A 24,195-nucleotide genomic window follows, 5' to 3' on the forward strand; every position below is an offset into this window, starting at 1 on the left:
AAAGAAAAGATGGTTCTAAACCTTGGTATCCCTCAGAAGGCTTCCATCAGTATAAGTGTGCACCCAGTCGGGTTTAGGATATAGGGAGCATTATATCGTTTCGAGGGTAAGCGTCCTTAAAATAAAGATGTCTTGTTCGTTTTTGAAAACAACTTGGCTGAGTTCTGTGTGGATCTGGAAACCTTTATGGATAGTTGGTTATAAAGGTGGGACTAGTGTCTTGGGACAGAAATTTCTACAAGTAGTTCCTTAAGTTCCAGGACACCCTGCAAAAAATCAACTCCCTGTGTCGAAGGGGTCATTAGCGAGAGGCAGCCAGGTAGTCGTATTATTTCTTTCCACAGTAGTAGAGCCTTTTCTTGAAATAAATTCCTTAAGGCACTGTTTTACGTTAGCATAAGCATTGTGTTAATCGGTGTAGTCCCATGTAGTGACGCATGTAGTGTACCCATGTAGTGTACCCATAGTACGATCCATGTAGTGATCCGCAACGCTTGATTTTGGGTCCATCAATTAATTCAGTTACAGAGTCAGATTCCGTAATCAGAGGCCCACAACATTTAGTTATAATGAGCAAAATAAAAAGTTTATAAGTTAGATTCAAGGTATAATTAGAACAAATTCATCATTCATCATTCATCATAACAAATTCATCATTATTCATTATTATCATTATTCATCATAAAATGTTTTACCCCAAGACACCACTTTTCTTTCTAATAACGTGGGAAAACCGGTTTTGCTCTGCGCAGAAGACTGCAGGTTAAAATACGACTCTTTACAAGCAGAACGCCAGTGGGTTAAAAGTAACAAAGGAAGAGACAATTTAGAATGTTTTCAGTTGGTGATCTCCAGGATAGTTCCCGATGAAAGGTTACACCAAAATAATTGAACTTGTTGGCATTCGGGATCACGTGTCCTCGACGTTAATCTATATATAAAGATTGATGTGTCAGTGAAGAAATTGTTTTGCTCAGGTTAACCTTCGTATTATATTCCTATTTTCCTCATACTATTTCTCTATGTCATCTAAAGCTAAGTTAAAGCCATGACTAATTTTTTGCGCAGCTTGTTTCTTGGGGGACTCAAACCCGATCACGTGGTCGTCAGCATAGAGCGGGTATATAATTCCAGGAATTGTCTTGAGTTATTGGACAAGATCATTGATGTAGATATTGGAGAGAGTGCAACTGGGTATTGAACCCTGTGGTAATCCAGTTTCTCTCACACCGCATTTTGAGAAGCCTCTACCATACCTGATCCTACATATAAGCTGGCAGAGAAAAACACGGAAAGATCTGAACTTATTCTCTCGATACTAAGATTGGCGAGCTTTAGCAAGAGTTTGACAGTATAAACAGTGTCAAAAATACCAGATTAAACTTCCTCAATCACATCTCACAATTTTAAACATTCAATAAATCAACATATTTCTTAGTCTTTTAAAACATAAAAAAAAGTTTTTTTTGCCAAAATAATTCATTATTTCTTATAACTACGAAACAAATTTTCGGCAATCAAAATTGTAACTACTATCCCATTAGCTAAAGCGCTTACATTTTGAATGGTGGTCAGTTCTGGATAACGCGTAAAGCTGGAATCGTTTCCTGACCACGATGCAAATTTTAGAATTGAATTAAATTATTAACCAAGAACTAGCATTTTACCAATCCATTACCTAATCATTTACTTACCATTATACCAATCCTACCATTTGCCAGTATTTCTTACGAACTTATTAAAAACGAACAAAACACAACGTGTCTAGTCTAAACCCAACGTGTATGCTGCAGAATGTTATAATTTGCTTTTCATTCAATAATTATTATTCCAGTATATGAACGGGAAAAAACGTAACACGAGCGTGATAAACTATACGCCCTTCAGAAGGAAAAGGATACAGAATGAAAGCAACAATGGAAAAAATGTTTAGCAATGCATCCAGAAAGAACAATATTGCTTCACTAAAGGAATGAAAATGAATGAAATACATATTTTATTGTAATGAAATGAATTAAGAAATATGTCATCACCTGTATGCAAACCTACAATATCAAAATAAATTATAATAGATTAAATATTAATCAAAAACATGGTGCAATCGTAATATAGTTTCTTTTTCTAATTTTTCTTTAAAATCCAAAGAGTTCCAAACAAAGAATAAGGAAATAGATCCCGGAGTAATGTGAATTCCGTATTGTTTTAGACCAAACTTACCTATTGAATCAATCCACAATATTTCTCAACACGTTTCATTATTTATACAGCTTGATTTTAACATATTTAAAGCTGATTCAGAGGAGTTGAGTATAGATAGCCGAATATAGATATTAAAATAAGGCAGTAAATAATAATGTTGTTAAGATGAAAATTAAATTAATATTAACTATTATTGTTTTGACAATTGTAAATGGTTTTGACGTACCTTCAAGTTCGGGAGACATAGGTGATGGTGAATACTTTGAATCTTGCGCGAAGTGGACTATATGCACATTAGAGGGTGAGAATATTTTCATGTTTATATCGTTAACGTGTGCGTTGTAATTATTGCACCTTATCAATAAGTAAGTGAGTTTTAAAAAAATGATAATTTTCCTAAGTGACTATACATAAACAAAGGAGTACATTCATTATTCTAATAAAATATGCTACATTTCCCTGAACTTTGTTGCACTTTAAAATTAAATATTTTTAAAAATCTTTCCGAGACTAGTTTCCGAGACTTTCCGAAATAAATAAATAAATAAAAATTTAAAACAGAAAATATCAAAAATATTTATTGAATTCTCCTTAACAAATTTACCTTTATAATTTTCAGCAAATTTATCTAGAAATTTTTCAAATTAATTATCTAAATGCAATATATATTACATTTGGTTAAAGTATTGGGTTGAAGCATAAGTTCCCGTGTTTTTTTGTTTTTCTTAAATTTTATAATTTTATTTTTTGATGTAAAATAACAACAATTTAATCAATAGCGTATTCTCCGTTGTTGTTTACGACTTTCTCCTTACGTTCAACGTCTTTTTCTTTGCCTCTTCGGTAGAAATCACCAGGAAGTGTCTCGAAAAAAATGTCCAACCAAACCCGTAATTCAACGTCATTATTGAACAAAACGCAGCGTAAAGCATCACACGGCACAATTTCTTTAGCAGCTTCTGTAGCTTTGGCACCTCGATTAAACGCAAAAAGAAGGTGGTGTCGGCTCGTTTTTGTCGACACTCCATTTAAATGTTCTAAAAAGTAACACAAATTAAAGTCAATTAAAATATTGCCATGAGCCGTCTATCACTCAGGATATTTTACGTTTGGTGAAAGCCGGATGCGGATTTCGTATCCATCGCTGGGATTCGAGCCTGGTCCATCTCATTGGAAGGCGAACGTTCTGTCCCCTGAGCCATCACGGCTCATGAATGATATATTGTATGCAACTTAATAATTAATCTCTTAATTATATCTCACAGTTCCTAGATCGAACTCCAACAGGCCTTTCAATATCAGCTAACCGGTCCAAATCCACTTTACCATGCTCTCATTTTATAATGTGCTTAAAAAGAGCCTCACAGAAACAAATAGGGGCACATCCACTAATTTCAATAATCACAAATTAAAATTTTAATGAAGCTAGATATATTTTTTTATTACGTTCATATTAAAAAAAAAGATATTAAATTTCAAAATGCTGATTATTTTTTGTTTGATCCATTTTTGAGAAAAAAAATTTAGGATTAAAATTCTAAGGATTTTTCGACATTTTCACTAATATTATTTTAACTTTTATTCCCTCCCCCATGCAAAAAGAAATAAGGAATATTTTTGAACTTAAAAAATTTAACGGAGTATAAGTACAATACAAGGAGTTTTTTAAATTTACATCGCTTACCGAAATCAAAAGTATGTTGTATCTGCTCACAGACCATCCTCCAAAAAGCTTTTTTTTTCGTTTACATGGGGATTAATTGTTAGCTTAATAAATTTCCTCTGTTGTGATTTTAAAAAAATAATTTTACCAAGATAACTCTATTACCATCAATAGTTTAGCAAAGTCATTTGCAAGTTAATTAATTACGTTTTTCCTCTTATGCTTACAAAAGGGAATACATTCTCATTAAGGTATGAATTTAATTAACACCTTTATATTAATCTTTTTTGTTCTAGATCATTTTAAAACTCGGAAATTAGTTAATTTGTGAAAATAAAATTTTTTTTTCAGATAAAGACGCCTATAACGAGTTAAATGAATGCAAATATCTGATACCTATTGAGGTAAGATTGTTTTTTCTAATAAAAAGTTTATGTATAAGAACAAATGTGAGGAAATAGATACCGCTTCATAACTGGAATCTTATAATAATGACATTTCATTATAAAATTCGTGAACTTTTTGACTCATTTTAAAAATTATAACATTTGTCAATGTAAACATTGTTTTCTACTGCTACTAAATTTCAAATAACTCAAACCCAGATAGATCTGTTACCTGCCAGCAACAAAAATGCAACAAATATTATTAGACCGAACCAAATATTTAGCTTTTGAAAAAAATACTAAAAATTCATTGCATAAATAGTTTCTAAGATATATTTTTTAATGCATTTTGAGGCAATTGAACACATTTTAAAAATTAATGTATACAGTTTAAACTCTAGAATTTAAGTTTTTAATAATATTTTTATTTTTTAAATATTTTAATTATTGCTACACATATTTTGTGCGGAAATATACTAAGTATCTTACTAGAACATCAATGATCATTATGATCCAGAATAGAGATAAAAAAATAAATTCGCCTTTAAAGGGAGCTAACAATAAGCTTAAAAATAATAAGTTTACATTATTTAAAAAGTATGCCTAAGTAATAGATTCCAATTACATACTAATAAACACAGTTATCATTTTAAAAAAACAACAATAAACAATGTTAAAACTTATTTTATTTATAAAATATTCAATAAATAAATGAGTGTAACGAGAATATTAAATTGAACCATTAAAATGATTTTGGAAGGACCCAATATAAATTTGTTATTAAAAATTGAAGATTTTAAATTAAATTTAATCTTGCAGAGAATACTTTAATTTAACTGTTAAAAAATAAATAATTTTAGCGAAAATAGAAAGCTTTAAACGTCGCAAAATGTGTGAATAAATTAATAATTTTACAAAATTAATCAATCAGTGTCTTAGTTTTAATGCGCCAATAATAATTTTACCAATGAACATGATTATCGTTTAAAAAAACAGTAGAAATGAATGTTAAAATTTATTTTATTATTGAAATATTCAATAAATAAATGAGTGTAAAAAGAATATTAAAATGAACCATTAAAATAATTTTGGAAGGACCCAATATAAATTTGTTATTAAAAATTGAAGATTTTAAATTAAATTTAATCTTGCAGAGAATACTTTAACTGTTGAAAAATAAATAGTTTTAGCAAAAATGGAAAGCCTTAAGTGACGTTAAATATGCGAATAAAACAAAGTTTTAATCAATTAGTGTTTGCTTCTAGTTTTAATGCGCCAACTTTAAATAGTGCAAATTCCTCTTCTGTATTATGAGAAACAACAAATGCGCAACAACATTTTGCAAAATTTATTTAATTAATATTTGCTTCCAGCTTTAATAAACCAATTTTAAATAGTGTTATTCCCCATCCATACCTGTATTATGAGAAACAACAAATGTGCTACAGCATTTTACAAAATTTAATCAATTAGTATTTGTTTCTAGTTTTAATGCGCCAACCTTAAATAGTGCAAATTCCTCTGCTATATTACGAGAGAAGCAACAAATGCGCAATAAAATTTAGCAAAATTTATTTAAATAGCATTTGCTTCTAGTTTTAATGAGACAACTTTAAGAAGTGCAATTTCCCATCCATATTGCGAAAAACTGCTGGCAGAGTTTAGTGCGTAGCGGAAAATGCTAAGCGAGCATAATGAAAAAGTCATCTTGGAATTTTTATTAAATAAGGAAAATGATAATTTAATTTCGACATCACATAACTTTATAAGAGAAAACAGTCCTCGAGTGTAATTTACTTACGAATATTGGTTTTTAGAAAATGAAAATCTTATGAAAAACATCTAAGTTATAAGGATATCTTATTTTTTCTTCTGGCTTCCTTCTGAAGGAAGAATTACATATTTTTTCTTTAAAGAAATTAACGAAGATGCTGAAAATTATGGGAGATAGCGTCAAAAGAGAATGGTCTGACTTAGAAGCAGCATATAATGACTGCTGCGGCATGGATGAAGATAAGCAGGTATGGTGAAAAAGATACATATTTACTTCATAAATTTTTATTTTGCTATTGAAAAAAAAAGCCATTGAAATGTAATGATTGGTTACTGAGACTGAGTTACTTTCAGGAATTTGTAGAAAGTTCCGATATCGTCATAATCAAAATCTTTAGATCTCTCAAAGTTAAACTTTATACCACATTTTTGTTTTCTGATCTGGTCATTTCTGATTCAAATACCCAACTCCGTTTTTCCAACGGCTTATTTTCCGAGCTGGTACGTTGCCCGACAACTCATTTTCCGAGATGTAGAATTGCCTGACAAGTAATTTTCCTGGCTGTTTCATTTGCCCGTCAGAGATGGAATATAAGAGGAGATAAGTTTAGTTCTTCGTTATTTTTCGCTGTTGTTTATTAAATATTGCTCGCTATTTTTTGTAGTACTCATTCATATTTATTGTAATCTTGGCATTATAATTGTAGATTAAGACCACTTGGAATAAGAATCTAAGAAATGCATCATTTTTCCTACATGGCAGTAAATTATGAAATCTCGGTTGCTAAGTTAGAATGAGCGGTTCATTCTGAATGTTCTGATAGGCTCTAAAATAACATTGTGTCGGTGGAATGAAAAAAATGAAACTGGATTTATCGCTTGTTGCTGTAATGGAGTGATGTACTACTAAGATGTCTGTAATGGATGGCTGTACTGAAGAACGTAGAGTGCATAATTAATATTTTTTTTCCAAAACTAATGATTTAAATTTATCATATATATCTGTCAGTCAGTCAATTTTTTTATCAGGTGCTCTGTCGAACAAATGAGTTCTTGGGCAAATAAACCCTTTTGGCAAACGTACCTGACGTGAAAATGAGCCATCGAGCATAGCCTCTGTCGGACAAATGAGTTGTCGGGCAGGAAATTGTGCTATCAAGCAACCTAATGTCGGGGGAATGTACCAGACCCTCCGTTTTGCTTTTATTGACTACTCTATTATCAATCATACCCGTCTAGCTAGCATATTCATCTGGTGGCCAAAGTTATCTGGTTGATAGGGCACACTTGGATCAAATTACGGTGTAAAGTACCCGGACTTTGTTTGCATCATCCACAAAATGCATTTTACCATAAAATCCATTTTTGTCAGAAAATATTATACAGTATTTTTACAGTAATATTAAATTAATTAGAGTCATGAGTCACTGATTTTACGGTAGTCATACCTGTAAAAAATGGCAATATAGTATATCAGATTTTATGATCAGTAACATGTTCTGGTAAAAATGGATTTTACGGTGAAATCGGCTGGCTATTCTAACGCAATTTGATGAGGAATTTTTTCACAATGTATCACGTTTCCCTCAATTTCTAGCAGTTTTACCTAAACAAAGAAGCAATGAATTTTAATCATCTGATGAGTCGATATTTATGCATGGGAAAACTTTAAGGCCCTAACCAAGTTTAAAAATGATTTTCTCTCTCAAACTGACTAAAAAGAGGGCGGAAATTTCACCGGAAGTTCAAAACTGTCACGAAATCTCAGTAGATGATAATTTAACAGTTTATAAGTTATTTGTAGTACAATTGTAGCAAACAGGTTTGATATTTCATTTATTTCAAACCAATACAAATTGTACACTTTGTATACTATAAAATAAACTACCAAAATGATACTGTCCATTTTCATTAACGAAACACAACAAAATCATACACAACATGGTAAGGCAAATATCGACTCAAGTAATAAAGCTAAAATAATTTTTATGTTTTTTGTTTATTATTTGCTACCCTTCTCGTTGCATTTACGATATTAGATTAAGCAAAACACATATTTAACGGTTCATACGATCAAGATTAAAGTAATAAATTGCATTTAGAATCATCTTGCTTAATGCTATTGTTCGCGCGAGGCTGCTCATGAAATTTAAAATTTATACATATATAAAATTTATACAGAGAAGGAAAGAACATCCATGCCTTACCCGAGATTCGAACCCAAAACCTTTCTGATGCATGACCAGTTCTCTGAACCCAACACAGTCTGGTTGGCATTTTAATAACATAAAAACTTTATTTGCTTCGAAACATGTGAAAATGATAAAAATCGACATGATTCGATTAGTTTTGTCAAGATTTACCATCTGAAATGAAGTTTTTATATTATCAGGAGTTTCTTTTCGCTACAGTTCCTTTCTATTCCTTAAATACAATGCAGTTGTAATGGGGTGCATCGTATACACCGAAGAGCCGCTACATTATGACCACCCTCCATCTATAACAGTGAGATCGTCCAGGTTTTCATGGATTCTCGCCCAGGAACAATGTTTTCACGGGGCACATTAGGACCCATAATCCTCATAGAACAATCCCTGACGTCTGTTAGCTACTTGAACATAGTTGCAGACCAGGATTGGGCACCATTCATGGCGACAGTTTTTCCTGCGGGGGTGGTGTTTACCAACAGGATAATGCACCACGTCGTAAGGGTCGAATCGTAGAGGAACATTCCAGTGACTTTCTAGTCATGTGCTGGCCCCCAAATTCACCTGACCTTAATCCAATAGAGAATTTGTGGTCCAACTTAGAAAACCAAATTCGTGCTGCCACGCTACCCTCTCGCAATGTGAGGGAATTGCAGGACCAGTTAGTTAGCGCTTGGTACCAGATACCTCAGACTACCTATCAGCACCTTGTGGAATCAATGCCACGGTGGGTGCTAGCAGGTTTGAGGGCTAAAGGCGGTCCTACATGTTATTAGCAGGGTGGTCATAATGTAATGGCTCTTCGGTGTATATTAAGGACGTTCATCTTAAACACATTATGAATTTATTTTAATCATTGAATAAACTTTTTATGAAAAAAAAATTATATTACAGCAATTTATCTAAGATATATTTCTCTTTTTTAGAATGAATTTTTTACCCATCTTGTACAGTTCATAGTAGAGGAATACTCAGTAAGTACTTGTAATAAACTTATTTTGTATGTTTAAATACTATTTTAGAAGGCATATGTTAAGAAGAAATCATAAAAATTGAAATTAGGGCGACTGATATTCTGATTTTTAAAAGATTTTGTCAAAGATTTTACGTGGCCGTCAAAATTTTATAGAAAAATTCGTCGTAAGCTTCAGAGTTTATTGGGCATGTGTCCAATATTGTGAAAGAAACTACGGCATTTTTTAAATTTCTTTCATTTCCGAAATATATGTTAGTTTGAGAAAGGAATTTTCAATTTTCTCTTAAAAAATTGTGGCAACACTTACAGGTTTATAAAAATATATTTCTGAATTACCATTCAATATGAAACTCATTATTATTTCAATAAAGTACGTATTTTCTTAATCTATGAACTAATTACTGTTTGATAACAAGATAATTACTGTTTATATGTTACAGCAACATATTTTGAATTATAATTACTTAAAATATTTATTTCACTAATTTTAATTATGTTAAAGAAAGGTTTGAAGGTAAAGATAATAGATCCGACCAGACACAAGGAAAGTTTTCACAGTCATATAAAAGGCGTTAAGCAAACACCCAGGTGGAATAGTTGTTTGAAAAGTAAATTATACTTATTAAAAGAGAGATCGCTAATCAGATCATACAGTTGATTAGATTTATTTGCTAAGACAAACTCTTGAAGCAATAAGGGAAAAAGCAATTTAGATATATCCTCTTTTTGTACCATTTAAAGCAACTTACGATTTGTATAACCAAGACTGAGAAATTTGAGGAGAAATTTGAATTTGATATCCTGTCCAAGCATGTTGATAACAGAATGAATGACATTACGATGCATTAAGTGTACAGTTTAACTGATGTTCAATGTATCAGATGCTTTCTATTCAATGACAGACCTTTGACAAAGAGACTAGTTATCATGCCTTTTATTTAACATAGCTGTAAGAGATACACAGATGAACACCAAAGGCAGACATTGATAGCCTTGTTGGTAAGACGTTGGACTCGTGTTGTTGAGAACAGTAGTTCAAATCCAGCCGGCAGAAGAATCCTTTATTTATTAAATGGTTACTGGTGCACGTTAAATTTGTATGGGTCACAAAGTCCTTTATGATCCTATAACAATTTAATGCCTCTGGGGGTACGAAACTGGACTTTCTCAAAGATCGAGTGTACAAATAAATTAGGCAGACCACTTACGAAGAGGAAGAATTGGAAAAGCAGAGACAAATACGATGAAAGCATAGGAAGGAAATTCTTGAGAAAAGCCAAGACCAATCCACATATACCAAAATATTGTAGAGGAAAAAGCAGCAGTTCAGTTGATTGTTGACATCTAACAAAGATCTGCACAGAGCAGCAAAATAAATAAATGAATGATCTGAAACGCGCTTCTTTGATTCGATATCTTCGAACCTGTTCGATAGCTATTCGAGAGTGATCGGTTTCCTAATTCTACAATTCTACTGTAACATTCAATCACTACCGAGGTTGAACGGTTACCTGTCGAAGAAAATTATCTTTTTTCTGAAGAACGCGTGTGCTATATTTCTCCTCTGCCAATGAGAAAATCCATACGAGTTTTTTCAATTATGGACTGGGGGTTAATTTTAACTGTGATTTTCGAATTAGCGTCCGCTCGCCAAATTTTGATCACATAATAAATTTTTATGTTTGTAATTGTATAAAATGCTACTTTAACTCTTTGAATATTTCAAAGTATTAACCAATGTTTTTCTTAAATGTTTTTAGCCTTAGTTTGATAGTTAGATACTTGGTCTAAAATTAAAATTTCAGAAGTTTTGAACATTTTGGATACAATGATGAAGAATTTTAATTTTAAAGATTCTCTATATTAAATGCTTTAAGCTCTCTTGATTATGTATTTTAAATGCTGTAAAATATAATTAAAAAAAAACTTTTTATATTCGTTTTTAATAATAATTTCCGATTCTCCATCTTTCTTTGCAATTTTAAAATACTTATGCATACAATAAAAACATCTATCTAACAGTTTCAGAAAACGTTAGTCTTTATCAAAGGCTGTCTTGAGGTAATATAATTGCAACTACCTATTAAAAATTAATATTTATATCAATCAATAGTTTATGGGGGAGATCGGCCGCAAATCGAAATCCGTTGAAAAAAAGGTATGTTTATTTAGAGAAAGTAGGGTTTTATGTCTGATTTCTTTACTTAAAATATCATCTGCACTGATAAATTAGTGTATTTATGAGAAAGTTCTCGAAACATCAAGATTGGGTTAATTGTAGGCTCCCTTATTTGTCCACAAAAATTCCCATATTGGCATGGTAATATAGTTTATTATAATATAATACCTGACAGAGTTTAAATATTATAGGATAAATTTTAAAGGATATATATATAGTATATATATTACATAGCGCGCATCCATTTTCGGGCCCACCCAAGGTAACTAACAAGGTCGCGCGTCAGTATTGCAGTAAGAACGTGCCATAAGATATCACTTTATTTATGCTTCTGTTTTCATATTCTGAAATCTGGCAATCTTATTACGAAAATATTTTAAATCATTCTTGAAAGATTCCGGTACGCGTAAGCTCATTTTATTCGCTCCTCAGTATGTAGATTTCCTTTCGTGTACTGTTCTCTGATCTCTTTACATTTTATTTTCTGTTTTTTGCTTGATATATTTGTTTGTTTTCTTGTATATATTTTTCACTTAAAGTGTTCTAATTTCGCTTAAATTTTTTTGAGTGCTCCTCACACTATTGTATTGATATATTTTGCTTTGGCTATATTAATACAATATTAGAAAGCACTCCTTTTAGCGGATATAATCGTGTGGGCTGATGAAGAGATTATATATTTTCTTTCTTTTGTTTTCCGGATTTTTAATTTCCTTTTTTTTTAAGATATCAAAAATTATATTTTCTTAAATACTTTTGAAAAATTAGTTTTAATAATTTTCTTCTCTTGTCATTATTTTTATTATTTTCCATATTTTCTCATTATTTTAACTTATTTCATGAGTTCTGTATTCTTGCAGCTTTTGCGCAGTTAATAAAACTTATTAATTTTCGTCGTTTTTCTCCTTGTTTTTATTGTGCTTTATACATATATATATATATATATATATATATATATATATATATATATATATATATATATATATATATATATATATATATATATATATATATATATATATATATATATATATATATATATATATATATATATATATATATATATATATATATATATATATATATATATATATATCATTTATTCAAAATATGTAAAAACAAAAAGTTGAAAAAAATAAATGTGTAGTCCTTTTTAACAGGTTTGTTAAATTGTATCATGATTTTAGCTTCAGTTTTTCCATAGAATGTCATATTTATTAACTTTACTGATGAAAAATATGATTATAAATTGTATGCTTTTACATTTTTTTTACTTATAAATTTTTTTTTACATATTTAGTCAACGTGTGCTGATTTTATGCAAGCTGTAACATGCAAAAAAATGACAGACATGAATGTAAGTATCACTTGGTATTTTAAATAATTTAATACTGATTTGTATTTATTTATAAATGAATTATTTATCAATGAATTATTGATAAGTGAATTATTTAACATGTATTTATTTATTATGTAACTTTATTTATTTCTAGAATTAATATTTATTATTTTTACAATAAAGATTTATAAATTTATTAATAAAAATTGTATTTATTTATACAGTATAATCTTCGTTACTTACGAGTTGCGTTTACGATCTAATGCTAGATGTATACGTAAAAGTACCATATTGAGGTAGCGTCCGTGTACTCATAGGCTATAGAATCAGGAAGGCTCGTTTCATATAGGATATTGTGAGATGGTAAGGCAGAATATAGCATTTTCACGTACATGCAAACACGGTTCTGAAGGGAATACATTTCAATTGTAGAAAGTTAGACCTTTTATAGGAAGAGTTCACTATTTTATACATTTTTTTAATACTATTTTGATACTATTCCGTTTCCAGAGATCGTTTAAAACCACGAAACTATCATTGCTTTCGATGACGTTTATCTTATTGTGATAAAACGTATTTTATTTTACTTTATTACCGGCTTTAAACACCAGACCCATCAATGCTCAACTCCGTAGCCTTGTAGTTTTGAACCCAACTTCAGAGACAAGAGGACTCCTGGATCATACATTGGAAGAAACTAGTCTTCGTGGAGGATTTTAATGGAACTGACCTGCACTTACGTTATATGGAGAGGAAAATCATGAAAACCGTTTGTCCGACTGAAAGGGGACTCTAACCCACAATCCGCCTACCAGTGGAAGCATTTTACGAAAGTGCTATAGTCAGTACGAGCCAAGTGCAGAATTCATATCGACCAGTAATCACTGGGATTCGAACCTGGTTCTCCTCATTGTAAAACAAGTGCTCCATCCCCTGAGCCACCTCGACTCTGATAATATGCAAATAAGAAATAGGTTCCTTGAATATTAATGTTTGTATTCAATTTCGAGTACTGCATTAGTAAGTTGTTACTGCCTACCAGAAACGGAATAGTAGCTGATTTCTTTACGAGATATTTTTATAAGTTTGCGCATTCCATAGTCAAAGAGTCATGATCTTTGGATATTAAATATGTTAAGTTAATTTAATTAATCATTATGAAATTAAAGAATGTTAAAAAAACACATCTTAATAATAGGGTTTTGCCTCAAAATAGGCACGCTTTAACTCCTTTTCTACCAGACACGTAGATAAACGCTTCGCTGAGCTGAATTGTTAACTGCCCCTGGCGTATATATACGTCTTTCAAAAGTACAAATTAGGCAATGCGCTTTACCATGTGTTGCTATCAGTCTTAAAACTACTCCCACTGCTACGGAGTGCAATAGAGTGAATTTTTAGAGTATTTTCAAAGGATTTCAGTCAAGTGGAGAAGGTGAAGAATTTTCTGGAAAATAATCATAACTGTGCTGTCATTGTTTGTTTTTCTTTTGAGTAGCACGCGTTTTTTTACTTTCCTTTCGCTTCCGTTTTTATCTCTATGTGAAATAAAAGTTTTCATTTTTGTTCAAATATTGCTGAAAGTAAATTAGATAATACAAATTTTTATTTTTTGTGCAAATATGCCTGAAAGTGAATTAGATAATACAAGTTTTTATTGTTTGTGCAAATATGTCTGAAAGTGAATTAGATAATACATGTTTTTATTGTTTGTGCAAATACGTCTGAAAGTGAATTAGATAATACAAGTTTTTATTGTTTGTGCAAATATGTCTGAAAGTGAATTAGATAATACAAGTATTTTTGTTTGTGCAAATATGTCTGAAAGTGAATTAGATAATACATGTTTTTATTGTTTGTGCAAATACGTCTGAAAGTGAATTAGATAATACAAGTTTTTATTTTTTGTGCAAATATGCCTGAAAGTGAATTAGATAATACAAGTTTTTATTGCTTGTGCAAATATGTCTGAAAGTGAATTAGATAATACAAGTTTTTATTGTTTGTGCAAATATGTCTGAAAGTGAATAAGATAATGCATGTTTTTATTGTTTGTGCAAATATGTCTGAAAGTGAATTAGATAATAAAAGTTTTTTTGTGCAAATATATCTGAAAATGAATTAGATAATACAAGTTTTTCTTTTTTGTGCAAATATGTCTGAAAGTGAATTAGATAATGGAAGTTTTATTTTTTGCGCAAATATGTCTGAAAGTGAATTAGATAATGAAAGTTTTTAATTTTAGTGCAAATATGTCTGAAAGTGAATTTGATAACTATTTTTCTTCAACTTCGGAGTGAGAACCTTCATGTTCTACATATTTTGGGATCTAACACACAACAGAAGAGTTCTAACAACTTTTTTTATTATTATTATACTACTATATATCAAATTTCAAATTTCGTTACTTATTTATTTATTTATTTATTTTTGTAAAAGAAACATTTTTTAGATTGATAAGCGTGTCTCTTCTTTTCTGCAATTACACACCAAAACAACGTGTGACTCTGTTGAAACCGATTGTACTAGGCAGGAGGATGAATCTCGAAATTTTTCTCGACAATCAAGAGGTTAAACTTTAGTGACAAAAGGTTTTGATTTGCAAAAAGAGTCCAGAGTTATGACCAAATACGCAGTTAGTAAAACTAACACATATGGGGTGAAAACCGCGGTATCTCAGGGGATAGAACTTCCGATTTGTGTCGAGCGTCGATGCAAGTTCTGCTCCCGCATTCAAGAATATACTGTTGGACCACATCTAGACTGAGGCTTCCTTCTATAATTTGACAGTTTATTCCTTCGGAACTTGTTGAAAATTACATAATTCTATGTGGAAAAAATATGCTTTTGTGTCGGATTTCGTAAATTAAAATATCATTTGCGCTAGCTACTTTCCATTTTATAACCGTCGTTGAACAGCAGACCCAAAATTTATGGGCTTACGACTACTGATGTTCAACTACGTAGCCTTGTAATTTTGAACCCAATCCAGAAGACAAGGAAACTCCTGGATCGATTATCGGGTAATGTTGCCTTCGTTGAGGACTTTTTGATGGAACTAACCCTCATTTGCCTTACATGGAAAGGAAGACCACGAGAACCTCCCATGGAAAGCCTGACGGCAAGAGCATTATCAAATTTTTGAACTATTAAACCATTTGAAGACAAGCATTGAAATTTTATGGGCAATTTTATGGGTCTTTTTATGAGTATTGAATATGGTATTATTACTATTTTCATTGAAGTATGCTTAAATTACATTCATTTAAAACACAAAAATAATTTATCCAGATGTCAATACCAATAAATTACCAAATCAATAAACAAATCATTTAATTCACTTTTTTATGATTTTTTTTTAAATAAAATTTAAAAAATAAAATTTTTTAAAAATATTCGTCACAACGATTAAAAAAAATTCAAATTGTAAGTTCACGCACAGTTAACTAAAAATGGGTTAAGATTGAATTTTAATGCATGTAATCCAAATGAAAATTATCAATGTGTTCGGTGTTTTAATTTGCAAATTAAATCGAACATGTTTGTCCATACCAGTTGAAGACAGTTGCACAGTAAAAAATTCCGATTCAAATTACGTTATAAATTGCCAGCACTTTGGGTGCATCATCGGTAAAATCCATTTTTATCGTAAAATCCACTTCTGACGTAAAGTAATGTACCGTAATTTTAAGAGTAATATTTGTTTTATTAGAGTAATCCAGTGGTTTTCTATATTATTTCTGAAAAAATTTAGGTATATCAGAATTTTTGTTCCATAATATGTTCCGCTAAGAAGAAATTTTTCGCTGAAATGCACTGCCACCCTGAGTTCCGCTACTTTATACTGTAATCAGTCCCGGACTTTTTAACAGTGTGCTTAATATTTCATTCCTCCTAGCAAAAAGAATTACTGTTTCATAATTTGAAAGTACAACAATCAAATGTTGTTTAAAAAAAATAAAAAAAATATGTTGTTTTAATTCTCATATGGTATTGTGACAAGACAAATAATATGAAGACAGTAAAATTATTTAAAAGTTATTATTTTAACATATTTTCACGTTAATTCATAAGCGTTTGTATTTTGTTTTAATAATTTTTGCAAGTGCAAGAAATGAAAAAAATTTTTTTTACACAGTTGTAAATTTCAAAAGACATTTTTTTAAATGTTTTTTCTTTAACATTTATGTTTTTCCTTTCGTTTTAGGACTGTCTTATACTAATATTAAGCAGACTTCATGGAGAAGGGAAATGCTGAAAAATCAAATACTAACATCGAATTAAAATGTAGCTCAATAAGGAAACATTGAACTTCAACAGTTCGACCATTAAAGTATTTAACAAATGATTACTTATAAATAAATAAATAAATAAATAGAAAGCATTCTTAATAAATTTAAACAGTAAATGCTTCTTTTTTTTGTTGATTTTCAATATCCTTGCTTCAGATACGTTTGCTTGAGGACAACAAACTAAGAAAATGTAACTAGGAACATTGTAAAATAACAGAAATGATTGTATTTACAATATACCAAATCAGCGATTCTCAAATAGTGTTCCATGGAACCTTAAGGTTCTGTGGAAAGGTCACAGGAGTTTCAAAAATTGAGACTTTTCTTTCCAGTTATGATTTTTGAATCTTGTAATTAAATTTGCGTCTGATTAATTATCCATTATTTATTAATTCCGTAATTTTCATTAATTAAAAAATCATAATTAAAATATATTGATTGAATGATTAAAGGACACATTTACGAAAAATTGTATTAGTATTTTGCATAGAGTAAAAGTAACCAAATTTAAAACGATTAATTCATTAATTGGGGTCTAGGAAGCTATTTATAATTGGCGACAGTCCCAGAAAAAGGATGGGAATTGTTGTTTCCGCCATTCCTGAGAATAATCGTAAACTAATTCAAGAGAGCCTATCCTAGTAAAGAGGGCAATACCAAATTATTAGCCGTCGCTAAACAACCAATTTGAAAAAGTAAAAATGAATAAAATGAATACTGGAGGGTTTCTTTAATTTAATTTTGTAATACATAGCTAGAAGAGGTCTATTTATTAACAGTTAATGGAAAATAACTTAAAGGTCTTAGTAACAAACATTTTTGGCCTGATTTCTAACCTAAAATAAAAAGATTTTTTTTTTTTAATTTTCTTTAAAAATAAAATTTGTATCGATTAATTAATTCTTCATCATTTTACAAGATTGCAGAATTGGAATTCGTGAAGTTTTTTTTTCTCCTATTATTTGTGTTTTCTGCGTTGTTTTAATCTTATTTATTTGAGAATTTCATGCTAAATTCAAATATACAGTCGGCAAAAAAAAAAAGATATCACCCTGAATAACTTTCGTTCTAATGATCGGATTTTCACGAACTAAGTGTTAATCTTAATGGTTCCTAGGGGTGACCTCAAATATGCTAATTAATTAGTGCTAACTATTAATTAAGTTACGAAATCAGACACAAAAACGTACTTTCTCTGAATAAACATATATTTTTTCTTACATATTTGGATTCTTAACCTTCAAAATATAGGGGGTAGCCGCAATCTGGGAAATATGGTCCCCATAGTTTGGTCAGGAGAGCGATCCAAAGTTCGTACCCCTTAATGTTAATTTCACTTTTTACGTTTTTAGTCATATTTTAAAAACTAATAAAGCAATTCGAAGAAAATTTCCCCCAGTCATAAAACTCATTTACCCAAAGATAATTTCACGAAAAAAATAATTTTTAATAATTGTTAATTATTTTTTATTATTTAATTAAATTAAGGATGAAAAATTTTTGAATTATAAGGTATGAATTTTTTTATACCATATTAATCTACATATTTTTCAATTGAAAAATCTAAAGTTTCAACTTTTTTTATTTATTAGAAGCTGAGAAAAATTAAAATTAATTATTTTTAAAAAATAATTTGGCGACAATGAAGAAATGATTAAATGGAGCGATTAATATTAAAATGTGATAAACTTGCGAGGAACTTGACTTCGCGCGCTTAGCATAAAATTTCATTCATATTTTTTTCGCTAATAATCGTTTGCTTATCTTTTCATTTTTATTTTTTTAAGCTATAAAATACGATGTTTCTTCTTTAGTCGTCTAAAATTCTATTTGCAATTTAGTAAAGAAATTTGAATAAAACATTTTATTGAATAAAATACATTTTATTCAGAGAATGTGGAGTTTTATAAAAGCATGCTTCTGATAGAATATGATTATACAACAGATTGTGCTTCTTTAATGTGATTTTCTTTAATTTTTTTTTCTCAATAACTGATAAAATTTCAATAATATACATACGAATGAATAAATTTGGAATAAAATATTCATCAATTTCTTGAATATATATTTTATAAATATTAATAAAAATACGCAGTCAACATTTTTAAACATCTCTCACAACATCGCAAATTTCTCAAAATCTTATAGGGTAAACTAACCAGTGAAGGAATACTTAAGCTTAGCTTGTCTTTAAAAAAAAATCATAAAAATTTCAAAATTTGTAATTTTAGCTAAATGACGTATTTGTTATTAAATGCATGTCGACATATTTGTTATTAAATGCAAATTATGTAAAAAAAAATTTAGATAACTTACATAATATTGTTTTAAGCTTTTGGTGGTTTAAATAATAAGTAGTAAGATAACCAAGTGAAGGAACAGTTCATAAATTGAATAAACACTAAATTTTCTAGTGAATGAACACTTAATTTTGAGAATGTTTGATGCTCGTTAGGAATCCTTAGGCCACACAGATATCTGTCGCCCTGTAGATGCCTGAATTGACTGATGTTAACACAGGTGGGCATTAGGGAAAAAAAAATCTTTTAAGTTTTCGTGCCCCCATTTCAGTATCTTAAGGGCCTTACGAGCTCTGTTTAAAAAGAGAGTATCATATCAGATATATATATATATATATATATATACAGTGGTGGCCAAAAGTGTGGACACTTTTTGAAAGTTTCATGTTTTTCTACTTTGTGTGCTTGTAGAATATATTAATTTTCACTTAAATACAAACGTTTATATATCAAATTGAAGGTAATTTAATGTAGAATTTAATAATAAATACAGTATTACAATATCTGTATTACAAAAAAAGTTATGCAATTAATAGTAAGATCTATCTTAGATTCGCATTTTTTTAAAGTGATACTTACACAATCAATACTTAGTAGGATAACCCTTATTTTTTAAGACAGCTTCACAGCGTCTTTTCATCGAGTGAACGAGTGTTTGGAGTTCATCTTTCGTAATCACATGGTGCCAAGAATCAATTATAGCTTAACTTAGTTATCTTTTATTGGATGGACGTTTTTTTCGTACAAGAATTTTCAAACGTCGCCACAAATTTTCAATTGGATTGAGATCAGGGCTGTTTCCTGGCCATGGTAATATATCTATGCCTTTATTTTGAAATCATGCTTTGCATACTTTTGCTGTGTTGCATGGAGCTGAATCCTGCTGAAAAATAAATGGTGTGTTGTTGGAGATGAGATCCCTAATGGAAGGTATCAATTTTGGTTTCAGGGCAGTTTCGATGTATTTTTTGGCATTCAGGATGCCATCAATCACTTGAATTCGGCCCACACCATCTGCAGATATACATGCCCAAATCATGACATTTGTTGGATTTTCAGTAGTTGCTTCAATGCAATCAGGATGAAGCGCTTCACCTACTCTACGTCTCACGTATTTTCTACTATCACTTCCAAAGAGCTCATATTTTACTCTCATCACTCCAGATTACTTACTTCCATTGATTTTCTGAACATTTAATGTGTTCTTTTGCCGACTTAACTCGTTTTTCGCGCTGCTTTTGATTTAAATATGGTTTTTTCCTTGGAATTCTAGCTTGTAGTCCAAATCCTGATAACCTTCTTATTGTTTTTGAATTTACTGCAATACCAGCTGCATTCATTTCACATCTAATGACATCTGATGACATTTTTCTATCCTGAAGGCATAGCCATTTAATTTTTCTATCGGTAGTAGCACTTGTGCATTTTTTTCGGCCTGATTTGGCATCCTGAATGCCAAAAAATACATTGAAACTGTCCTGAAACCAAAATTGATACCTTCCATCAGGGATCTCTTCCCCAACAACAAACCATTTATTTTTCAGCAGGATTCAGCTCCATGCCAGACAGCTAAAGTATGCAAAGCATGCTTTCAAAATAAAAGCATAGATATATTACCATGGCCAGGAAACAGCCATGATATCAATCCAATTGAAAATTTGTGGTGACGTTTGAAAATTCTAGTACGAATAAAATGTCCATCCAATAAAAGACAACTAAGTGAAGCTATAATTGATTCTTGGCACCATGTGATTACGAAAGATGAACTCCAAACACTCGTTCACTCGATGAAAAGACGCTGTAAAGCTGTCTTAAAAATTAAGGGTTATCCTACTAAGTATTGATTGTGTAAGTATCACTTTAAAAAAATGCAAATCTAAGATAGATCTTACTATTAATTGCATAACTTTTTTTGTAATACAGATACTGTAATACTGTATTTATTATTAAATTCTACATTAAATTACCTTCAATTTGATATATAAACGTTTGTATTTAAGTGAAAATTAATATATTCTACAAGCACACAAAGTTGAAAAACATGAAACTTTCAAAAAGTGTCCACACTTTTGGCCACCACTGTATATATATATATATATATATATATATATATATATATATATATATATATATATATATCTATATATCTATCTATATATATATATATATATATATATATATATATATATATCTATATATATATATATATATATATATATATATATATATATATATATATATATATATATATATATATATATATATATATATATATATATATATATATATATATATATATATATATCTGATATATACAGTGAATTCGCGATAACTCGAATCTGATAGGACTGACGAAAAACTTCGACGTATCGGAAGTTCGACTTACCGTTAGTTTAGGTTTTGAACTTTCAAAATATTGTCGTATTATTTAATTAATGCTTATTAATTACAAATCTTCCAAATGCTTACAATATTTAAGACCATTTTTCAGGCAAGCCATTTACGATAAGACTGTTTAAGCACTTTATGATACCCTGGTCCATCGGCTGCAACTTTGCTGTTGTGTTTGGCGGGAGAAACTGCAAGTTTACTGCTTTCAAATTAGGCAGATCACTATGCGCTGCGCATTTATCCATAAAGAGTATCACTTTTTTTTCTAGCGAAGAATTTCCAACCCAATTTTCTTACATAGTCTTCAAATAAAACTGATGTCATCCAAAACTTTTTGTTAGACTTGTAATCCAAAGGATACGTTTTTACATTCTTGAAACATCGGGGATTTCGGTATTTTCCGATAGCAAGTAAGGGCAATTTCTCTGTCCCAGACGCATTTCCTTCAACTAGAACAGTCAAACGTTTCTTGCTCATTTTACCCCCTGAGCAGTTTTCATCCTTAAACATCATAGTCTTATTTAAAAGACATTTAAAAAATAAACCCATTTCATCAATATTGAAAACATAATTTAATTGTATGCTTGAAGTAAATTTGGTAACGTTTCATTTAACCACTGTTCAGATACTTCAAGAGGGACAGCTTTAGCTTCTCCATGAAGAGTGCGAAAGACATTGTGTGTGTGTTGCAAAGGAAGGGGCAAGAAATCAGCTCCTAGGTTTTTTTTCATGCTTCAAAAGATCCAAAAAAAAATCGAGTTAAAGGGAGTAAAATTCGAGTAATCGAGAATAATTAACATGAAATTGAAGATAAAAGGGTCGGGACCTCATAAAAAAATCGAGTTATAGTAATATTCGAGTTATCGTACTTCGAGTTATAGCGAATTGACTGTATATATATATCTGATATATATATAACAAAAATAATCATAGTAGCAGTATTTGGTGGTAAATGTAGCTTATCGTAATTGAAGAATATGCTGTGCGACATTTTATGGTGAATTTGCGAACGTAAGTTTCAGAATGTATCGAAACATGTGGATGCTATTTGCTAATCATCTTTATCCAAAGAAAACCATGTAACGTAAATATCTAGCAAAATGAAGCAATTTTTTAAACAATGAATCATACAATATGCAACATATTATTTCAATATCTTATTCTTAAACATAACATATTTCAATGTTTTTAAAATGCCACTAAACATTCAGCAATTCATTGAGTTATAGAAAAAAGAAATCGTAAATTACAGAAAACCTTGTGAATGTGCATTAGAATTACTATACAATCTACATTTTATTTTTCATGCACTTTTTTTTCTTCAAACTTTCGTGCCTAGAAGACTCGATTAAAGCTGTAAAAATCATTATCCCTAAAATTTTGTATATAGCTATTATAAGTTATGTTAATTTGATTTTAGTATGAAATCCTCGAATAAACATAGCAAAAATAGCATAATCTAAATAATATCAGATAAAAAGTTCATGTATTTAAATTCTAAAAACTTATGAATCGATTCAAATTTTCTTTTCAAAAGAGATTAAAATAATTTTTTATTTTATTTATTTATTTATTTTTTTTTGCTTTTTGGACATAAATGAACTTAAAAATTGTCTATTGCCTAGAAACTTCGAGGTGTTTTCTATTAACTATTAATTAAACCTCTCAGAGCAATCACAAAACATTATTTCAATTTTTTTACAGTCAGAAATTGGTTGCCTAGCAACCTAGTAAAATTAAGCGTTTCTCTTTTGAATCAGTCAAGGGTTATCTTAAAATATTTATTTGCGCAGGCGACTTTTTTTGGCGGTTTTCTGGACTATCGCCAAATATATAAACCTTTATTGCAACCCAATTTACGACCCAATTGTTTTAAAATTTTGTCTACCCCCCCTAATTCAAGTGTCTAGATTCCAAATATGTAAAAAAAAATATATGTTTATTCAGAGAAAGTACGTTTTTGTGTCTGATTTCGTAACTTAATTAATAGTTAGCACTAATTAATCAGCATATTTGAGGTCACTCCCAGGAACCATTAAGATTGACACTTAGTTCGTGAAAATCGGATCATTAGAACGAAAGTTATTCAGGGTGATATCTTTTTTTTTTGCGGACTGTACATAACTTATTATAATTGCATACAAAATTGTAGGGCCAGATAATTTTTAAAACTTTGACGGAGCCTTCTAGGCAGGGAAGTTTAACAAGACAAAAAATAAGATAAAAATTACAATTACAATGCGCCTTCAGAGAATTTACATAATTTACGATATTTCTTCTTTCTTCATTTGAAGAAATTTGAGAATTTTAAGTAGTATTTTAAAAATAATGAAATATAATTTAAGAATAATATGTTGGATATTCAAAAATTCATATAAAAATCGACGTGTCGATATAAAAGTCGATACAAAAGTCGATATTAAAGTCTCACGACTCGCCAAACGGGAATGACTTCTGTAGTGAATTTTTATACGCTCAAAAGATGTCTAC

The 24,195-nt window shown here is 30.1% G+C and overlaps 1 protein-coding gene across 1 annotated transcript; it reads left to right on the forward strand.

Moving 5' to 3' along the window:
* The first annotated feature begins 2,065 nt into the window (after positions 1 to 2,065).
* On the forward strand, positions 2,066 to 17,123 carry LOC147809543 (uncharacterized). Its single transcript, XM_087162665.1, has 6 exons — positions 2,066 to 2,500; positions 4,214 to 4,266; positions 6,165 to 6,269; positions 9,155 to 9,202; positions 12,684 to 12,740; positions 16,930 to 17,123. The coding sequence occupies exons 1-6, from the start codon at positions 2,365 to 2,367 to the stop codon at positions 16,978 to 16,980; spliced, it is 450 nt and encodes a 149-aa protein (XP_087018791.1). The 5' UTR covers positions 2,066 to 2,364; the 3' UTR covers positions 16,981 to 17,123.
* The last annotated feature ends 7,072 nt before the right edge of the window (positions 17,124 to 24,195 follow it).

Source organism: Parasteatoda tepidariorum, chromosome 5, assembly GCF_982258835.1.
Source record: "Parasteatoda tepidariorum strain Cologne lab strain chromosome 5, Ptep-v5.0, whole genome shotgun sequence".
Classification (NCBI taxonomy): Eukaryota; Metazoa; Arthropoda; class Arachnida; order Araneae; family Theridiidae; genus Parasteatoda; species Parasteatoda tepidariorum.

Coding starts and splice junctions, on each gene's coding strand:
- LOC147809543 (XM_087162665.1), top strand. CDS start 2,365: ATGAAAATTAAATTAATATTAACTATTATTGTTTTGACAATTGTAAAT. Junction 6,270..9,154: donor GCATGGATGAAGATAAGCAG/GTATGGTGAAAA, acceptor TCTCTTTTTTAG/AATGAATTTTTTACCCATCT. Junction 12,741..16,929: donor AAAAAATGACAGACATGAAT/GTAAGTATCACT, acceptor CTTTCGTTTTAG/GACTGTCTTATACTAATATT.